Genomic DNA, 16761 nt, shown 5'->3' with positions numbered 1-16761 from the left:
ATGCTATGAGTGTAAAAGGGATCTGGCCACGCCATATCTGACATTTTGTTTGCTTTCACATCAAGTATTGGAACTTAGACTCTTCCTACGGCCAAAGTCATAAAACCTTGGCGATTTTGTAATAAGAATCATAAGTATCCAGCTTGCAAGCACAGTAACAGGATCATTAACCTTTTGGTTGCTTGTCTCTTTTTAGCCTGTTTGGATTTTTTTTTTTTTTTTTTTTGTACATATCAGGCTGCATTCTGTTTTCTCTATTTAACCGTGATAATATGTGAAGATTATGTATCTAAAGCTACATTTTACTTTGGAAAACTAAAAATTTATACTTGTAGGTTGCTCTATTGAATTACCAATATTTTTCTACAGGTAGGGGGCATGAGGTTTCCCTTTTCAAATCTTTTGTAAAAGTTAACAGAATAGAATCGCTTAGTAGGGGTGGACATAAGAAAGGGGTCTTTCTATTACTAGCCCCCCTAAGGTGCTACTAAGAAGAGAGGTACCTTGACATGGATTTAACTTTGGTTCCCTTAATAATCAGGCAGCTGCCTAAATCTTATAAATAAGTGAACTTACTAAGGGTTAGGTTAAGTGGTATATAAGGTACCTACTGGTAGGAGGTGACTCAGTAAGTATCAATTCCCTTTGCTCCTTGAACATAGGGAACAACTGTGGGTAGGGTCAATAAGAGTACTGACTCTCCATCGTGTTTTATGCTGGGGTTTGTACCCACATCCTGAATTCACTCTCTGGTAGATAATACACTGGGTGAATTAAGATTATCTTTTTGTCAGCCACCATAACTGACCTCATACAGTGCCACGCACTCCATCACTTCCCTTCCCCCCGTGTGGTTCACTTTTTTCCTTTTTTTTCTCTTTTCCACTCACTTTATTTAATTACACAATTCTCCTGATCAGCACCAAGGTGCCCAATCTTTTATTCAAAAGGGAAAAGGGAGGGAGGAAACAGAGAAAGTTGTTTTTTACTCCGTTTTCCCCCTATGGGGGTTTCTTCATTGCTATCACTATTATAGCTCACTTTCACTTCACACGTAGTATTCGCCACTTTTTGGTCCACTTGCACATGGATAAATTCATCAACACGCAACCTTAAACTTCACCCTCGGCTATGGCGGTTCGACAAAGAGACAGGAAAAATAAGACCACCTTGGAGACCTCTGCGGAGGTACACCCAGCTGTTACTAATCCTTCACCATTAAGTGAGCCGCTTGATACCCATGTTTTGGTAGCAAGCATATCTGAAGCATTGGTTCCTAAATTTGATAGCCTTAGGAATGAAATTAAGCAAGACATATCACTACTAACTAATGAATTCAGACAATTTTCAAGCAGATTATCGGAGGCAGAGCAAAGGATATCGGACCTAGAGGATCTTATTCTAGGTCAAAACACTAAATTGGAAGCCTCTCTATCTTACCTTTTAAAAATTCAAGAAAAATTAGAAGACCTAGAAAATCGCTCTAGGAGGAACAATATTAGAGTGATTGGGGTACCAGAGGAGAAGCAGTTTGAGGACTTTAACAAATTTCTAACTATTACCCTACCACAGCTTCTACAAATACAGCAGTCTCAGCCCCAGATTGTGTTGGAGAGGGCCCACAGGTTAGGGTGGCCTTCAGCTGGTAAAGAATCAACTAGACCTAGACCAATTATCGCCATAATACTAAACTTTCAAGACAAAGTTATGTTATTGCAAATTTTCCCAAAAAATTAACCAATTTATATTGGAGACACACAGATTATGCTGTTCCAAGATTTTTCAGCTGAAACAGCTGCAAAGAGGAGGAATTTAGCTCCATTATGTGTGAAGCTAATTAACCAGGGACTTCGTGCCACCCTTATTTACCCTGCTAGGCTAAAGATTTGGATGGATAGTAAGGTATACTTATTTGATTCTGTAGCGGAAGCAGACAACTTTTTGGCCCAGTCAGGCTTTACAGCTTCTCAGAAAAGCTAGCTGTGTAAGATGAAGTGTATGCATTAGCTATCTTGCCTTTTTTATGTGTTTATTGATGTATATTAGGTATTATGTTCTCTATCTTTCCTTTTTAACTGCTAAAACAATTAAAACAGCCCTTGGAAAGGTTGGGGTTATGCCCCGTGGGTTTTTGTGGGTCAACCTGGGGAAGGGTATCAACGATACGTGTTGGGGGAGGGGGAAACTCCCCTTCTTTTTATCTTGGGTCCCACTTTTTTTTTTTTGTTCTTTCTCTGTACATCCTATTTACCTAAATGATTAATACGGCAGGCAGATACAAATTGGTATCGTGGAACATAGGAGGTATTACATCCCGTATTAAGCGGAAGCTAATATCTCATTTGAGGAAACTAAATACAAGTATTGCCTTCTTACAAGAAACACATCTAAAACCAGAAGAAGTGCTAAAACTTAAGTGTGCATGGGTCAAGGAAGTGGTTGCATCCCCCAGTGTAGAAAGGAAAGGTGGAGTAGCAATACTGCTAGGGAAAAAGATAAATTATGAAATAATACACATTAACACGGACACAGAGGGGAGATTCCTAATGGTTAAAATTAAACTGGAAAAAACTCTCTATACACTTTGCAATATCTATGCTCCAAATAGATTTAATCATGAGTTCTGGGAATCGCTACAAGCCAAAATACTTTCATATGCTGAGGGCTATATAATATTAGGAGGGGACTTCAACATGGCTCCGCAATACCCATTGGATAGATGTCGACAGAATTTTTCTGCTCCCAAAACCAAAAGAGACAATCTAGAAACTAAAATGTTTAAAAAGTTATATCGGAACCTCAGGTTTAGGGACATATGGAGAGTACAGAATCCGGATAGCAGCGAATTTACTTTTCTCTCCATGGCACATAAGACTCTCTCCAGGATTGACCTCTTTCTCTTAGACGAAAGATTTGCTAAGCAAAGAGTAGCATCAGGCATACTGCCTATTTGCATATCCGATCACGCCCCTATATTTTTGGATCTGCAGTTGGGGGACTTATACTTTGACAAGAGACGATTTCACTTTCCTATTTACTTAGCATCAGATTATAAATTTAAAAACTGGCTTAACCTTAAATACGAGGAATATTCCCATCTTAACCACGAACATTTAAATCAATCGGAGATCTTTTGGGAAGCCGCCAAGGCGGTCCTTAGGGGGGAAATTTTAGCCTATAGCATTTACAGAACTAAGAATTATAAATTACGAGAAAAGGAAGTGTTGAGTGCCGTATCTAGTGCATATAATCGTTATCTATTACAGAGATCAGAAGCTAAGAAGGAAAGGGACACTTTCCTCATTCATAGGACCACACAGAAAGAATTCAAATTTCAGGCCAAGATGTACAGATACGGCAATAAAACAGGGAAACTCCTTGCAAATCTCATCAAAAGGGACAAAGGGTCATCCATGATTGACTCCATCCAAAGAGGAGAAAAAATGGTTTCATCAGCAGAGGAGCTCTCAAAAGCTTTTACAGAATATTTTCAAGAGTTATATTCTTTTAAGAACTCAAACGTTGATCAACGTGAAGACTTCTGGGGTAAAATAGTGTTCCCAGTCTTAACACCTGAATTATTGGACATTCTGAATTCCCCCATTTCTGAGGAGGAAGTCACCAGAGCTATTAAGCATCTCCCTCTAAACAAAGCCCCGGGTCCGGATGCCCTCCCTAACGAATTTTTTATAAAATTTTGTCTCCACGACTTGCTCCACATTTAACTAGGCTTTTTAGCGACATCTATATTCAGGGCAAAACGATCTCCCCTAATTTTGCTGCTTCATATACTTCTCTTATATTAAAGCAGGGGAAGGATCCTGATCAAAAAGAATCTTACAGACCGATAGCCTTACTGAATACAGACTATAAAATACTTCTATCCTAGCACAAAGACTACAAATGCTTCTTCCAGGCATTATTCATAAGGACCAAGCGGGATTCCTGTTTAAGAGAAATTCCTCAGAAAAAATAAGAGAAGTATATGTCACAATAGACTATTTCAAAACATTAGAGAAATGGGGCAGCGGGGATAAGGAGGGCACTCCTGACTTAGCAATTGTTGCGATTGACACCGAAAAGGCATTTGATTCAGTCCACTTTGATCATTTGTTATTCTCCCTCGCCCAATTTGGATTCAGAGACAAGTTTCCTAAATTTATTCATAACTTATATAGTAAAGCCTCTACGAAATTAATAGTTAATGGTATGCTCTCTGCAGATATTGGATTAAAGAGGGGAACAAGACAGGGGTGCCCTCTTTCGCCTCTTTTGTTCGATGTAGCTATTGAACCCCTGGCCATCCTAATAAGACAGCAGCTGGAAGGTATTAAGATTGGTAAAAAAGAGCTCAAAATTGCTCTTTACGCCGACGATATTCTGATTTATATAAGGAACACCAGAACAAATGTACCAAAGCTTTTGGCAATTATCAAACAATTTGGATCCTTCTCGGGGTATAAGATAAATTCTTCAAAGTCTGAGCTTATATGGATTAAACAAACTAAAGAATTACTCGAGAAACTACCTTTTAGAGAAGTATCTCAGTCATTTAAATGTTTGGGTATGTCAATCTCCTCCAACCCTGACTCATGGTATAGTTTAAATATACTTCCAGTCTTAAACAAAGTCAGAGACAACTTGCTCAATTGGAAAAATCTTCAGATATCTATCTCGGGTCGTATAGCCCTCTATAAAATGATTTTTCTCCCTAAAGTACTTTATGTCCTTCAAAATATCCCATTAATTCTGAAGGGAAAAGATATTAGGTTACTTAACATGGCATTAAGAAACTTTATTTGGCAGTATAAAAAAACCTAGCATTGCATTATCTAAATTGTCGCTTCCTAGGAAATATGGGGGCATGGCTTTGCCAGACCTCCGAATCTATAACTATGTTTTCCTTGCACGCATAGTTACTGATTGGATACACTCTAGGGATTATGTTACAAATAATGACCTAGATCAAAATGTTACCTATCCCTTCTCTCCCACAGCAGTGAAAAAATATAGGTCTATTGTCAACCCGATTCATGCTTGGTGGCGGGTTTGTAAACTTATGGCGGTAGAAGGTAGGGTTTCCAAATACTTGCCATTAGTGGGAAATCCCCAGTTTCCAGCAGGGCTACAGTCAGCACTTTTTCTGAGGTGGCATAATTCGGGTCTAGATAACCTGTCCCTTTTGCTAGACAAGGAGAGGAAGTGTGTCAACTTTTGGTTCATTAAGGGGAGAATTCAATCTTCTTCAAAAAGACTTCTTTGCTTATTGGCAAGGGAGACATTTTGCATTAGAATTAACGAATGATTTTGGATGGAATTGGTCCCTTGGGAGCTTAGAAAATTGGTTGATATTAGTGAAGAACGGCTGCATGTCGATATCCTCAGTATACCAAAGCCTTACCACACTTAATGGCCCTCTTAATTTGGAAAAGATATCCTCTAAATGGCTTGTAGCGATCTCACACAGTAATGTTAATCCTGATCTTATCCAACAGTCCATTTATAAGGTTATGCGAACCACACTCTCTTCCTCATGGAGAGAATCACATATTAAACTATTGTTCATGATATACTACACCCCAGATAAAGGCTTTAGGTTTCGAAATCCTAATTTCAATAAATGTCCCGAGTGTTCGTTCCCTTCAGCAAACATGGTGATCTGGGACTGCCCAAAGATAAAACCCCTATGGCAAAGGTTAGAATATTGGATTAACAATACATTGGAAATCTCCCCCGTGGCCCTAACATTAAGATATATAGTGTTTCTTCAGTCTGACTCAAAACAAGCACAGATCAATAGTAAAATGATCAATCTGTCCATCCTTGCAAACCGGTATCTACTTTTTAAAAAATGGAAAGGAAAAGCGACACCTAGCATACCAGAGATTAAGAATTGTTTAAAGATACAATATATTCTAGAACAGACAGATATAAATCTCTATGAGGAGGAGGAGGATGTAAGGAAGTTATTTCAGAAATGGTCAGTATTTATTAAATCCTTCCCGCCTACAGAGAGAGATCATTTAATTTATCCTTTTAGGAATACAGACATTGTGGTTCTAGACTCCTGGTAACTTTTTCATTTAGATAAAAAAATCTCCCCCCCTCCCCCTTTTTTTTTTTCTTCTCTCCTCCTTTTTTCCCCTCCCTTTCTCGCCTTAGTTATTATTTAAAGCAATACTTTTTCAGGAAGTTGAACCCCCCCAAAAAATGGTGGATCATTATCTACATAGCTAGAATCATAAATAAATTATAATCAATATCGATCATTTATGTTGAATCTGGTTAGATTCGTAGGCCGGTCCGGTTTACAAATTTGAATTAGTTTTTTGAGCTGTGTACAAACTTTGTATTATCCTTTGCTCTTATTCTTTTGTTTTTTCTTCTCTTTGGCCTTACATGGCATGGATTATGTACTTGGATTAGTCCACCAGCTATAAATAAAAGAATAAAAAAAAAAAAAAAAAAAAAAAAAAGACAACCTAAATCTAAACAAGAACTCTGAAGTGCTGAAAGAAGCCTGGTGTATACCAGAAGATTACTTCAGGATAGTTTCCCCAAGAAAGTTCAAGATGTGCTTAGTGCCAAGGGAGGTCACGCTAAATACTTACTTTTGCCTGAAGTAGCCATTTTTTGTGTACGTATTTCCTGTATTTTCTATTTTGTATCTTAAAAGGGCCAGTAAACCCACCAAATAATGTTATATAATTCTACACATAGTGCAGACTTATATAACATTAGCCAAGCGCCATTTTACAGACCGCCGCTCCTTGCTCTACTGAGCGGGTCTGTTTCTTTCCTAAGCGCATCTGGGCATGCTGTCTAGTCACAGCCGGCCCAAACGCGTCATTAAACTAAATGTAGCTCGCTACCAGACCAGAGCAGGAGCGAGCTACATTTAGTTTAATGGCGCGATCGGGCCGGCTGTGACTAGACAGCATGCCCAGATGCGCTTAGGAAAGAAACAGACCTGCAAAGTAGCGCAAGGAGCGGCGGTCTGTAAAATTAGTTTCTTTCATGTAATTAACAAGAGTCCATGAGCTAGTGACGTATGGGATATACATTCCTACCAGGAGGGGCAAAGTTTCCCAAACCTTAAAATGCCTATAAATACACCCCTCACCACACCCACAAATCAGTTTTACAAACTTTGCCTCCAAGGGAGGTGGTGAAGTAAGTTTGTGCTAGATTCTACGTTGATATGCGCTCCGCAGCAAGTTGGAGCCCGGTTTTCCTCTCAGCGTGCAGTGAATGTCAGAGGGATGTGAAGAGAGTATTGCCTATTGAATGCAGTGATCTCCTTCTACGGGGTCTATTTCATAAGGTTCTCTGTTATCGGTCGTAGAGATTCATCTCTTACCTCCCTTTTCAGATCGACGATATACTCTTATATTTACCATTTCCTCTACTGATTCTCGTTTCAGTACTGGTTTGGCTTTCTACAAACATGTAGATGAGTGTCCTGGGGTAAGTAAGTCTTATTTTCTGTGACACTCTAAGCTATGGTTGGGCACTTTATTTATAAAGTTCTAAATATATGTATTCAAACATTTATTTGCCTTGACTCAGAATGTTCAACTTTCCTTATTTCCAGACAGTCAGTTTCATATTTGGGATTATGCATTGAATTATCATATTTTTTCTTACCTCAAAAATTTGACTTTTTTCCCTGTGGGCTGTTAGGCTCGCGGGGGCTGAAAATGCTTAATTTTATTGCGTCATTCTTGGCGCGGACTTTTTTGGCGCAAAAATTCTTTTCCGTTTCCGGCGTCATACGTGTCGCCGGAAGTTGCGTCATTTTTTGACGTTATTTTGCGTCAAGGATGTCGGCGTTCCGGATGTGGCGTCATTTTTGGCGCCAAAAGCATTTAGGCGCCAAATAATGTGGGCGTCTTTTTTGGCGCTAAAAAATATGGGCGTCATTTTTGTCTCCACATTATTTAAGTCTCATTATTTATTGCTTCTGGTTGCTAGAAGCTTGTTCACTGGCATTTTTTTCCCATTCCTGAAACTGTCATTTAAGGAATTTGATCAATTTTGCTTTATATGTTGTTTTTTTCTTTTACATATTGCAAGATGTTCCACGTTGCAACTGAGTCAGAAGATACTACAGGAAAATCTCTGCACAGTGCTGGAGCTACCAAGCTAAGTCTGCTATAAACTTTTGGTATCTGTTTTCTCCAGCTGTTATTTGTATTGCATGTCATGTCAAACTTATTAATGCAGATAAAATTTCCTTTAGTTCTGTTACATTACCTGTTGCTGTCCGTCAACATCTAATTTTCAGAGTGTTCCTGATAACATAAGAGATTTTATTTTTTAAATCCATTAAGAAGGCTATGTCTGTTATTTCTCCTTCTAGTATACATAAAAGTCTTTTAAAACTTCTCTTTTTTTCAGATGAATTTTTAAATGAACATCATCATTCTGATACTGATAATGGTTCTTCTGGTTCAGAGGTTTCTGTCTCAGAGGTTGATGCTGATAAATCTTTGTATTAGTTCAAGATGGAATTTATTCGTTCTTTACTTAAAGAAGTGTTATTTGCATTAGAAATAGAGGATTCTGGTCCTCTTGATACTAAATGTAAACGTTTACATAAGGTTTTTAAATCTCCTGTAGTTATTCCAGAAGTGTTTTTTCTCCCTGATGCTATTTCTGAAGTAATTTCCAGGGAATGGAATAATTTGGGTAATTTATTTACTCCTTCTAGACGTTTAAGCAAATTATATCCTGTGCCATCTGACAGATTAGAGTTTTTTGGGACAAAAATCCCTAAGGTTATGGGGCTGTCTCTACTCCTGCTAATGTACTACTATTCCTATGGTAGATAGTACTTCATTTAAGGATCCTTTAGATAGGAAAATTGAATCTTTTCTAAGAAAAGCTTACTTATGTTCAGGTAATCTTCTTAGACCTGCTATATTTTTAGCGGATGTTGCTGCAGCTTCAACTTTTTGGTTAGAAGCTTTAGCGCAACAAGTAACAGATCATAATTTTATAGCATTATTATTATTCTATAACATGCTAATAATTTTATTGGTGATACCATCTTTTGATATCATTAGAGTTGATGTCAGGTATATGTCTCTAGCTATTTTAGCTAGAAAAGCTTTATGGATTAAACTTGGAATGCTGACATGTCTTCTAAGTCAACTTTGCTTTCCCTTTCTTTCCAGGGTAAATAATCATTTCGTTCCTTTCCTCACAACAAGGAACAAAAGCCTGATCCTTCATCCTCAGGAGCGGTATCAGTTTGGAAACTATTTCCAGTTTGGAATATATCCAAGCCTTATAGAAACCTATAGCCAGCTCCTAAGTATCTATGAAGGTGCGGCCCTTATTCCAGCTCAGCTGGTATGGGGCAGATTACGTTTTCTTCAAAGAAATTTGGATCAATTCCGTTCTTAATTTCTGGTTTCAGAAACATTGTTTCAGAAAGGTACAGAATTGGCTTCAAGTTAAGGCCTCCTGCTAAGAGATTCTTTTCTTTCCCGTGTCCCAGTTGACACAGCAAGGCTCAGCATTTCTGAAATGTGTTTCAGATCTAGAGTTGGCTGGAGTATTTATGCCAGTTCCAGTTCTGGAACAGGGGCTGGGGTTTTATTTTATCTCTTCATTGTACCAAAGAAGGTCAATTCCTTCAGACCAGTTCTGGATCTATCATTATTGAATCGTTATGTTAGGATACCAACATTCAAGATGGCTACTGTAGGACTATCCTGCCTTTTGTTTAGCAAGGGCATTATATGTCTACAATAGATTTACAGGATGTGTATCTGCATATTCCGATTCATCCAGATCACTTTTAGTGTCTGAGATTCTCTTTTTAGACAAGCATTACCAGTTTTGTGGCTCTACTGTTTGGCCTAGCCTCAGTTCCAAGAATTTTTTTCAAAGGTTCTCGGTGCCCTTCTTTCTGTAATCAGAGAATAGGGTTTTGGTATTTCCTTATTTGGACGATATCTTGGTACTTGCTCAGTCTTCTCATTTTCGAAGAATCTCATACGAATCGACTTGTGTTGTTTCTTCAAGTTCATGGTTGGAGGATCAATTTACCAATCAGTTCATTGATTCCTCAGACAAGGGTAACCTTTTTAGGTTTCTAGATAAATTCAGTGTCTATGACTCTGTCCTTGTCAGACAAGAGAAGTTTAACATTGATATTAGCTTGTCAAAACCTTCAGTCACGATCATTCCCTTTGGTAGCCTTATGCATGGAAATGTTGGGTCTTAGGACTGCCGCATCAGATGCGATCTCCTTTGCTCGTTTTCACATGCGACCTCTTCAGCTCTGTATGCTGAACCAATGGTGCAGGGATTACTCAAAGATATCTCAATTAATATCTTTAAACCGATTTTACGACACTCTCTGACATGGTGGACAGATCACCATCGTTTAGTTCAGGGGGCTTCTTTGTTCTTCCGACCTGGACTATAATCTCAACAGATACAAGTCTTACAGGTTGGGGAGCTGTGTGGGGGTATCTGACGGCACAAGGGGTTTGGGAATCTCAGGAGGTGAGATTTCCGTTCAATATTTTGGAACTCCGTGCAATTTTCAGAGCTCTTCAGTCTTGGCCTCTTCCGAAGAGAGAGTTGTTCATTGTTTTCAGATAAGACAATGTCACAACTGTGGCATACATCAATCATCAAGGAGGGACTCACAGTCCTCTGGCTATGAAAGAAGTATCTCGAATTTTGGTTTGGGCGGAATCCAGCTCCTGTCTAATCTCTGCGGTTTTTATCTCAGGTATGGACAATTGGAAAGCGGATTATCTCAGTCGCCAAACGTTGCATCCGGGCGAATGGTCTCTTCACCCAGAGGTATTTCTTCAGATTGTTCAAATGTGGGAACTTCCAGAAATAAATCTGATGGCTTCTCATCTAAACAAGAAACTTCCCAGGTATCTGTCCAGATCCCGGGATCCTCAGGCGGAGGCAGTGGATGCATTTTCACTTCCTTGGAAGTATCATCCTGCCTATATCTTTCCGCCTCTAGTTCTTCTTCCAAGAGTAATCTCCAAGATTCTGAAGGAATGCTAGTTTGTTCTGCTGGTAGCTCCGGCATGGCCTCACAGGTTTTGGTATGCGGATCCTGTCCGGATGGCCTCTTGCCAACCGTGGACTATTCCGTTAAGACCAGACCTTTTGTCTCAAGGTCCTTTTTTCCATCAGGATCTGAAATCCTTAAATTTAAAGGTATGGAGATTGAACGCTTGATTCTTGGTCAAAGAGGTTTCTCTGACTCTGTGATTAATACTATGTTACAGGCTCGTAAATCTGTATCCAGAGAGATATATTATAGAGTCTGGAAGACTTATATTTCTTGGTGTCTTTCTCATCATTTTAGAATACCGAGAATATTACAATTTCTTCAGGATGGTTTAGATAAGGGTTTGTCCGCAAGTTCCTTGAAAGGTCAAATCTCTGCTCTTTCTGTTCTTTTTCACAGAAAGATTGCTATTCTTCCTGATATTCATTGTTTTGTACAAGCTTTGGTTCGTATAAAGCCTGTCATTAAGTCAATTTCTCCTCCTTGGAGTTTGAATTTGGTTCTGGGGGCTCTTCAAGCTCCTCCATTTTTGAACCTATGCATTCATTGGATATTAAATTACTTTTTTGGAAAGTTTTGTTCCTTTTGGCCATCTCTTCTGCCAGAAGAGTTTCTGAATTATCTGCTCTTTCTTGTGAGTCTCTTTTTCTGATTCTTCATCAGGATAAGGCGGTGTTGCGAACTTCTTTTGAATTTTTACCTAAAGTTGTGAATTCCAACAACATTGGTAGAGAAATTGTGGTTCCTTCATTATGTCCTAATCCTAAGAATTCTAAGGAGAAATCGTTGCATTCTTTGGATGTTGTTAGAGCTTTGAAATATTATGTTGAAGCTACGAAATCTTTCTGTAAGACTTCTAGTCTATTTGTTATCTTTTCCGGTTCTAGGAAAGGCCAGAAAGCTTCTGCCATTTCTTTTGCATCTTGGTTGAAATCTTTAATTCATCTTGCCTATGTTGAGTCGGGTAAAATTCCGCCTCAGAGAATTACAGCTCATTCTACTAGGTCAGTATCTACTTCCTGGGCGTTTAGGAATGAAGCTTCGGTTGACCAGATCTGCAAAGCAGCAACTTGGTCCTCTTTGCATACTTTTACTAAATTCTACCATTTTGATGTATTTTCTTCTTCTGAAGCAGTTTTTGGTAGAAAAGTTCTTCAGGCAGCGGTTTCAGTTTGAATCTTCTGCTTATGTTTTTTGTTAAACTTTATTTTGGGTGTGGATTATTTTCAGCAGGAATTGGCTGTCTTTATTTTATCCCTCCCTCTCTAGTGACTCTTGTGTGGAAAGATCCACATCTTGGGTAGTCATTATCCCATACGTCACTAGCTCATGGACTCTTGTTAATTACATGAAAGAAAACATAATTTATGTAAGAACTTACCTGATAAATTCATTTCTTTCATATTAACAAGAGTCCATGAGGCCCACCCTTTTTTGTGGTGGTTATGATTTTTTTGTATAAAGCACAATTATTCCAATTCCTTATTTTATATGCTTCGCACTTTTTTTCTTATCACCCCACTTCTTGGCTATTCGTTAAACTGATTTGTGGGTGTGGTGAGGGGTGTATTTATAGGCATTTTAAGGTTTGGGAAACTTTGCCCCTCCTGGTAGGAATGTATATCCCATACGTCACTAGCTCATGGACTCTTGTTAATATGAAAGAAATGAATTTATCAGGTAAGTTCTTACATAAATTATGTTTTTCGTAGGTAAATATTTCTGAAATACTTTTATTTAGAAAGCTGGCGCTAGGCTAATGTTATATAATTCTGCACATAGTGCAGAATTATATAACATTAATTGGTGGGTTTACTGGCCCTTTTAATAGAGAGACTGAAAAATAAATATGGATGGTCATTAAAACTTTGCTAAAACAACAAAGCTTGTGCACAGTACTCTGTGTGTGTGTGTGTGTGTGTGTGTGTGTGTTTTACTTCTTTTACCAGATATGCATAATTCTCTTGATATCCTTTGTTAAGAGAGCAGCAATGTACTACTGGGAGCTAGTTGAACACATTGGGTTACCATGAGGAGGCATATATATACTGTATATGTAGTCACTAATCAGAATTGCTGCTCCTGGGCCTACTTAAGTATGCATTTCAACAAAAGATACCAACAGAACAAAGTAAATTAAAAAAGTTGTAGTTTATCTTTAAATCATAAAATGCAGTATCAATTGTAGATTAACTATTTCTTATTTCTTTTTTTCGGAATATGTTAAAGGGGGTGGAAGATGCTTTCTACACTCTTGTTCGTGAAATCCGTAAACATAAAGAGAAGATCAGCAATGGGAAAAAGAAAAAATCATCCAAAAGGAAATGCGTTATTCTTTAGAGTGAGTGCCACACTAGGGGTTTTGAATTACAAGAACCTTTAATGCCATCCCATCAGCAATGTGTTCAATGCCAGCTTTTTTTTTTTTCTTGGACTTTTTTTTAATGCGCCGTTTAGAAAATTTACCATGAAATTGAAGATTTGTCATTTATTGTTTTTAACCAAGCAAATAACAGACTGAGGAGAAAGGATCTTCAGTTTCAGAGAACTTCTGTCATAATGTACAAATGGTTATGCAAAGGAGATTAATGAACACCCATGCAGTCATTTTCTTTTAAATGACACAAGTTCTAACCTTCCCTGTGTTTCTCTTCCTAGAAAGAGAAGTTTACTGTTGCTGAGTGAAATTTGCCTTGCCTTTCACTTACAAAACAATTTATATAAAGGTTTTAAGCATTCATCAGTATTTTTAAAGCCCTATTATAAAGAATGAAGAACTGCTTAAGGGTGTGTTTAAGGAAACCGTTGTTGTGGGTATTATCTGGAAATGAGAAACATACTAGAAATAAAGTAAAATTAAAAAGAAGGCTGTTTTTTATGTTTTATTAAATGTCGTACATCTTTTGAAAATTAGATTTGGACCACGTTAAAATACAGCATCTTGCATGTGGTTTGAAGTACAAAGATCTCTTCCAGAAATGTGACTAGGATTCTGCTGCTCACGTGTAAACTATGACGACAGTCATAACGTGCTGTGATGGTACATTGCAGCAAACACCACTGTGCTAAAATGTACAATAAATATTGTATCAACCTTTTAAGAGATTATTATATCATGACTCATTTTGTCTATTTGTTTTAACCACCAAATGCTTTCTTAAAAAAAGAAGATAGCAAACTAATTGAAAAGAGCAATTCTGAATGTTTTGTAACAGTTGGAGAAACCTATAATTCGATTATAGGCTAAATACATCACAACATAAAATCTGTCACATGCTATCATATTTAAAATAAACTAATTGGTTACATGTTTTGTATGTATCTGATCTATTTGTAGTTGAATATTTTATCAAATTAGCGTATAACTTTTTAAACATGTTTTAATTCTACATTTTAATATTTAAACCTAGGATTTGAAGAATGGATATATGTTCATAATACTAAATGTAATAATTTATTATTGAAAGGGACATTGTACTGTAAAATTGGCTCCTCTTTATGTGTTTCAAATTACTTGTTCCAGCTGCCAGGTATAAAATATCAAATTTCTCCTTTATGATTGTTTTACCTGAAACAGCAGGTTTTGCTAATTGAAAATGCAAAACATTTAAATGGTCTGGACTTGCAGAAAGAACAGATATCCATATCTCTCTACATACTCCGTATCATATATCTTTGTTTGTCTATAAAGGCTGATCCTGAGAGAGAGCAATTGAAAATTAACATATTATTAGTATTGGTATCTCCCCACCTTGGTTGCTGCAGATTCTTTTTTTCATATTCTTTTTTTAAAGAATACAACAGTATTCATATGTTTCATACAGGTGGTTGTTTTAATAGGAAAAAATAAAGGTAAACCAAGTTATTTGTGAACAATTGAATACTCTCCAGGAGGTAAAAAGGATCATTGGAAACATTGAAGGGGATACAATTTTACAGTATAATGTCCCTTGAAATAGTTACTTATTAAACAAGCTATGGAAATCCACTTAATACTGACAGTACTATTGTATATAATGGTATGGAAACATTTTAAATAAGTGGTTGAGTATTTTTAAATACATTTAGATTTTGTTTCTACTAATTTGCAGCAAAGAAATAAGGTATAAACTGGGAGGGTGAAGGATGTGGGGTTTTGGGCTAAGAAATATATTTCTGATGCAAACTAGGGCCTTTATAATGATAAAACTGTTGCTAAACAAATACTAAATATAAAAATGTACCGGAATCGCCTGTCTTACTTTAGCTAGGTTAAATGGTAGACACCATTTACAAACTAATCAGCTGATTTATGTTAATTATGTAAACCATTGTAAATGGTGTATATTGCTAGATTAACAGTTCTAGACTAATTTCTATTCTATGTATTCATTTAAAAAATTATTTAACTTAACAAATATCTTCGGTTTATAAATACTGAGCCAAACGCATTTATTACTTGGTAAAATCTGGTCATTGTTTCCCCTTTTATGTAGATCTTTTTGTATTGTATGGTTTTTAAACAGGCGGAGGCTTTAGATAATGCAACTGGAGGTGAGGCCACAAAATTTCCTTCAGAACTGTCCAGAAATGCTCCCCTGACCATATGGGGCAGAATAGAAGGGTGGCAAAAATAAGTATTAGGAGTAATCTAAACAATGAGAAGAGTTGTCTGAGCTGCGTCCAGAAGAGGTGCAAATGGCAGCCAATATCTCTGCAGAACCTAAAAAGAATAGGAATTATGAATACTGTAGTTAATCCGTGGGTAATAATAGTATTTTTTGTAATCTACACAATGTATTAAATCATGTGAAGGTTTGTATTAGAATGGCTGCTTTCTTTTGCCAGTTTATTTGTAGAACAGGGCTACAGCAGTTGTTTTAGATTCAGTTATGTAAAAATTATAGGCCATAAAATACCACCTTTTTTGAGTAATTTTAAAGGGACAGGAAACCTATTTCTTCTTTCAGGATTCAGATAGAACATACCGTTCTTAAACAACTCTCCAATTTACTTCTATTATCAATTTGCTTCATTCCCTTGATATCATTTGCAGAAGGAGCAGCAGTGCATTACTGAGAGCTAGCTAAATACATTGTCAGCCAATCACAAGAGACACTTTACAGTGTCTAGTTAAAATTAAAATTTCATGATTCAGATAGGGCGTGCAATTTTAAACAACTTTCTAATTCACTTTTAGCATCACATTTGCTTTGTTCTCTTGGTATTCATTGTTGAAAACTAAACCTAGCTAGGCTTCTTTGCTAATTTATAAGCCCTTGAAGGCTGCCTCTTATCTCAGGGTGTCTTTACAGCTAGACAGCGCTAGTTCATGTGTGAATATAACGTGCTCACTTCCGTGGAGAAAGAACTGAAATAAGGGGGCAGTCTGCAGAGGCTTAGATACAAGGTAATCACAGAGGTAAAAGGTGTATTAATATAACCGTGTTGGTTATGAAAAACTGGGGAATGGGTAATAAAAGGCATTATTTAGCAATAACAATTCTGGTGTAGACTGTCCCTTTTAAAGTAGTTTAGCACTGATTCAGCTTAGTTAATTAATACATTTAAAAAAATAAACATTTAACAAGTATTTAAATAGACATAATCCTTTTTAATCTTTATCCAATATCTAAATATAAATAAATAAAACTGTGTGCAGGTACCAATCACCAGCTAGCTTACACTAATGTAGGATATGTAAATATTTCAACTACAGATACCAA

The 16761-nt window shown here is 37.1% G+C and overlaps 1 protein-coding gene across 1 annotated transcript in view; it reads left to right on the top strand.

The window, feature by feature from the left end:
* Positions 1–14167, top strand: part of LOC128638658 (GTPase HRas) — a 42828-nt gene extending 28661 nt beyond the window's left edge. The window contains exon 5 of the mRNA XM_053690763.1: positions 13286–14167. Coding sequence (XP_053546738.1) covers positions 13286–13396 — 111 coding nt within the window. The 3' untranslated portion in view covers positions 13397–14167. The remainder of the gene's footprint in view (positions 1–13285) is intronic.
* Positions 14168–16761: the final 2594 nt, after the last annotated feature.

The sequence above is a fragment of the Bombina bombina genome, chromosome 8 (genome assembly GCF_027579735.1).
Source record: "Bombina bombina isolate aBomBom1 chromosome 8, aBomBom1.pri, whole genome shotgun sequence".
In the NCBI taxonomy this organism is placed as follows: Eukaryota; Metazoa; Chordata; class Amphibia; order Anura; family Bombinatoridae; genus Bombina; species Bombina bombina.
The sequence above is the reverse complement of the archived record's forward strand: the minus strand, read 5'-3'. Positions and strand labels throughout refer to the sequence as shown.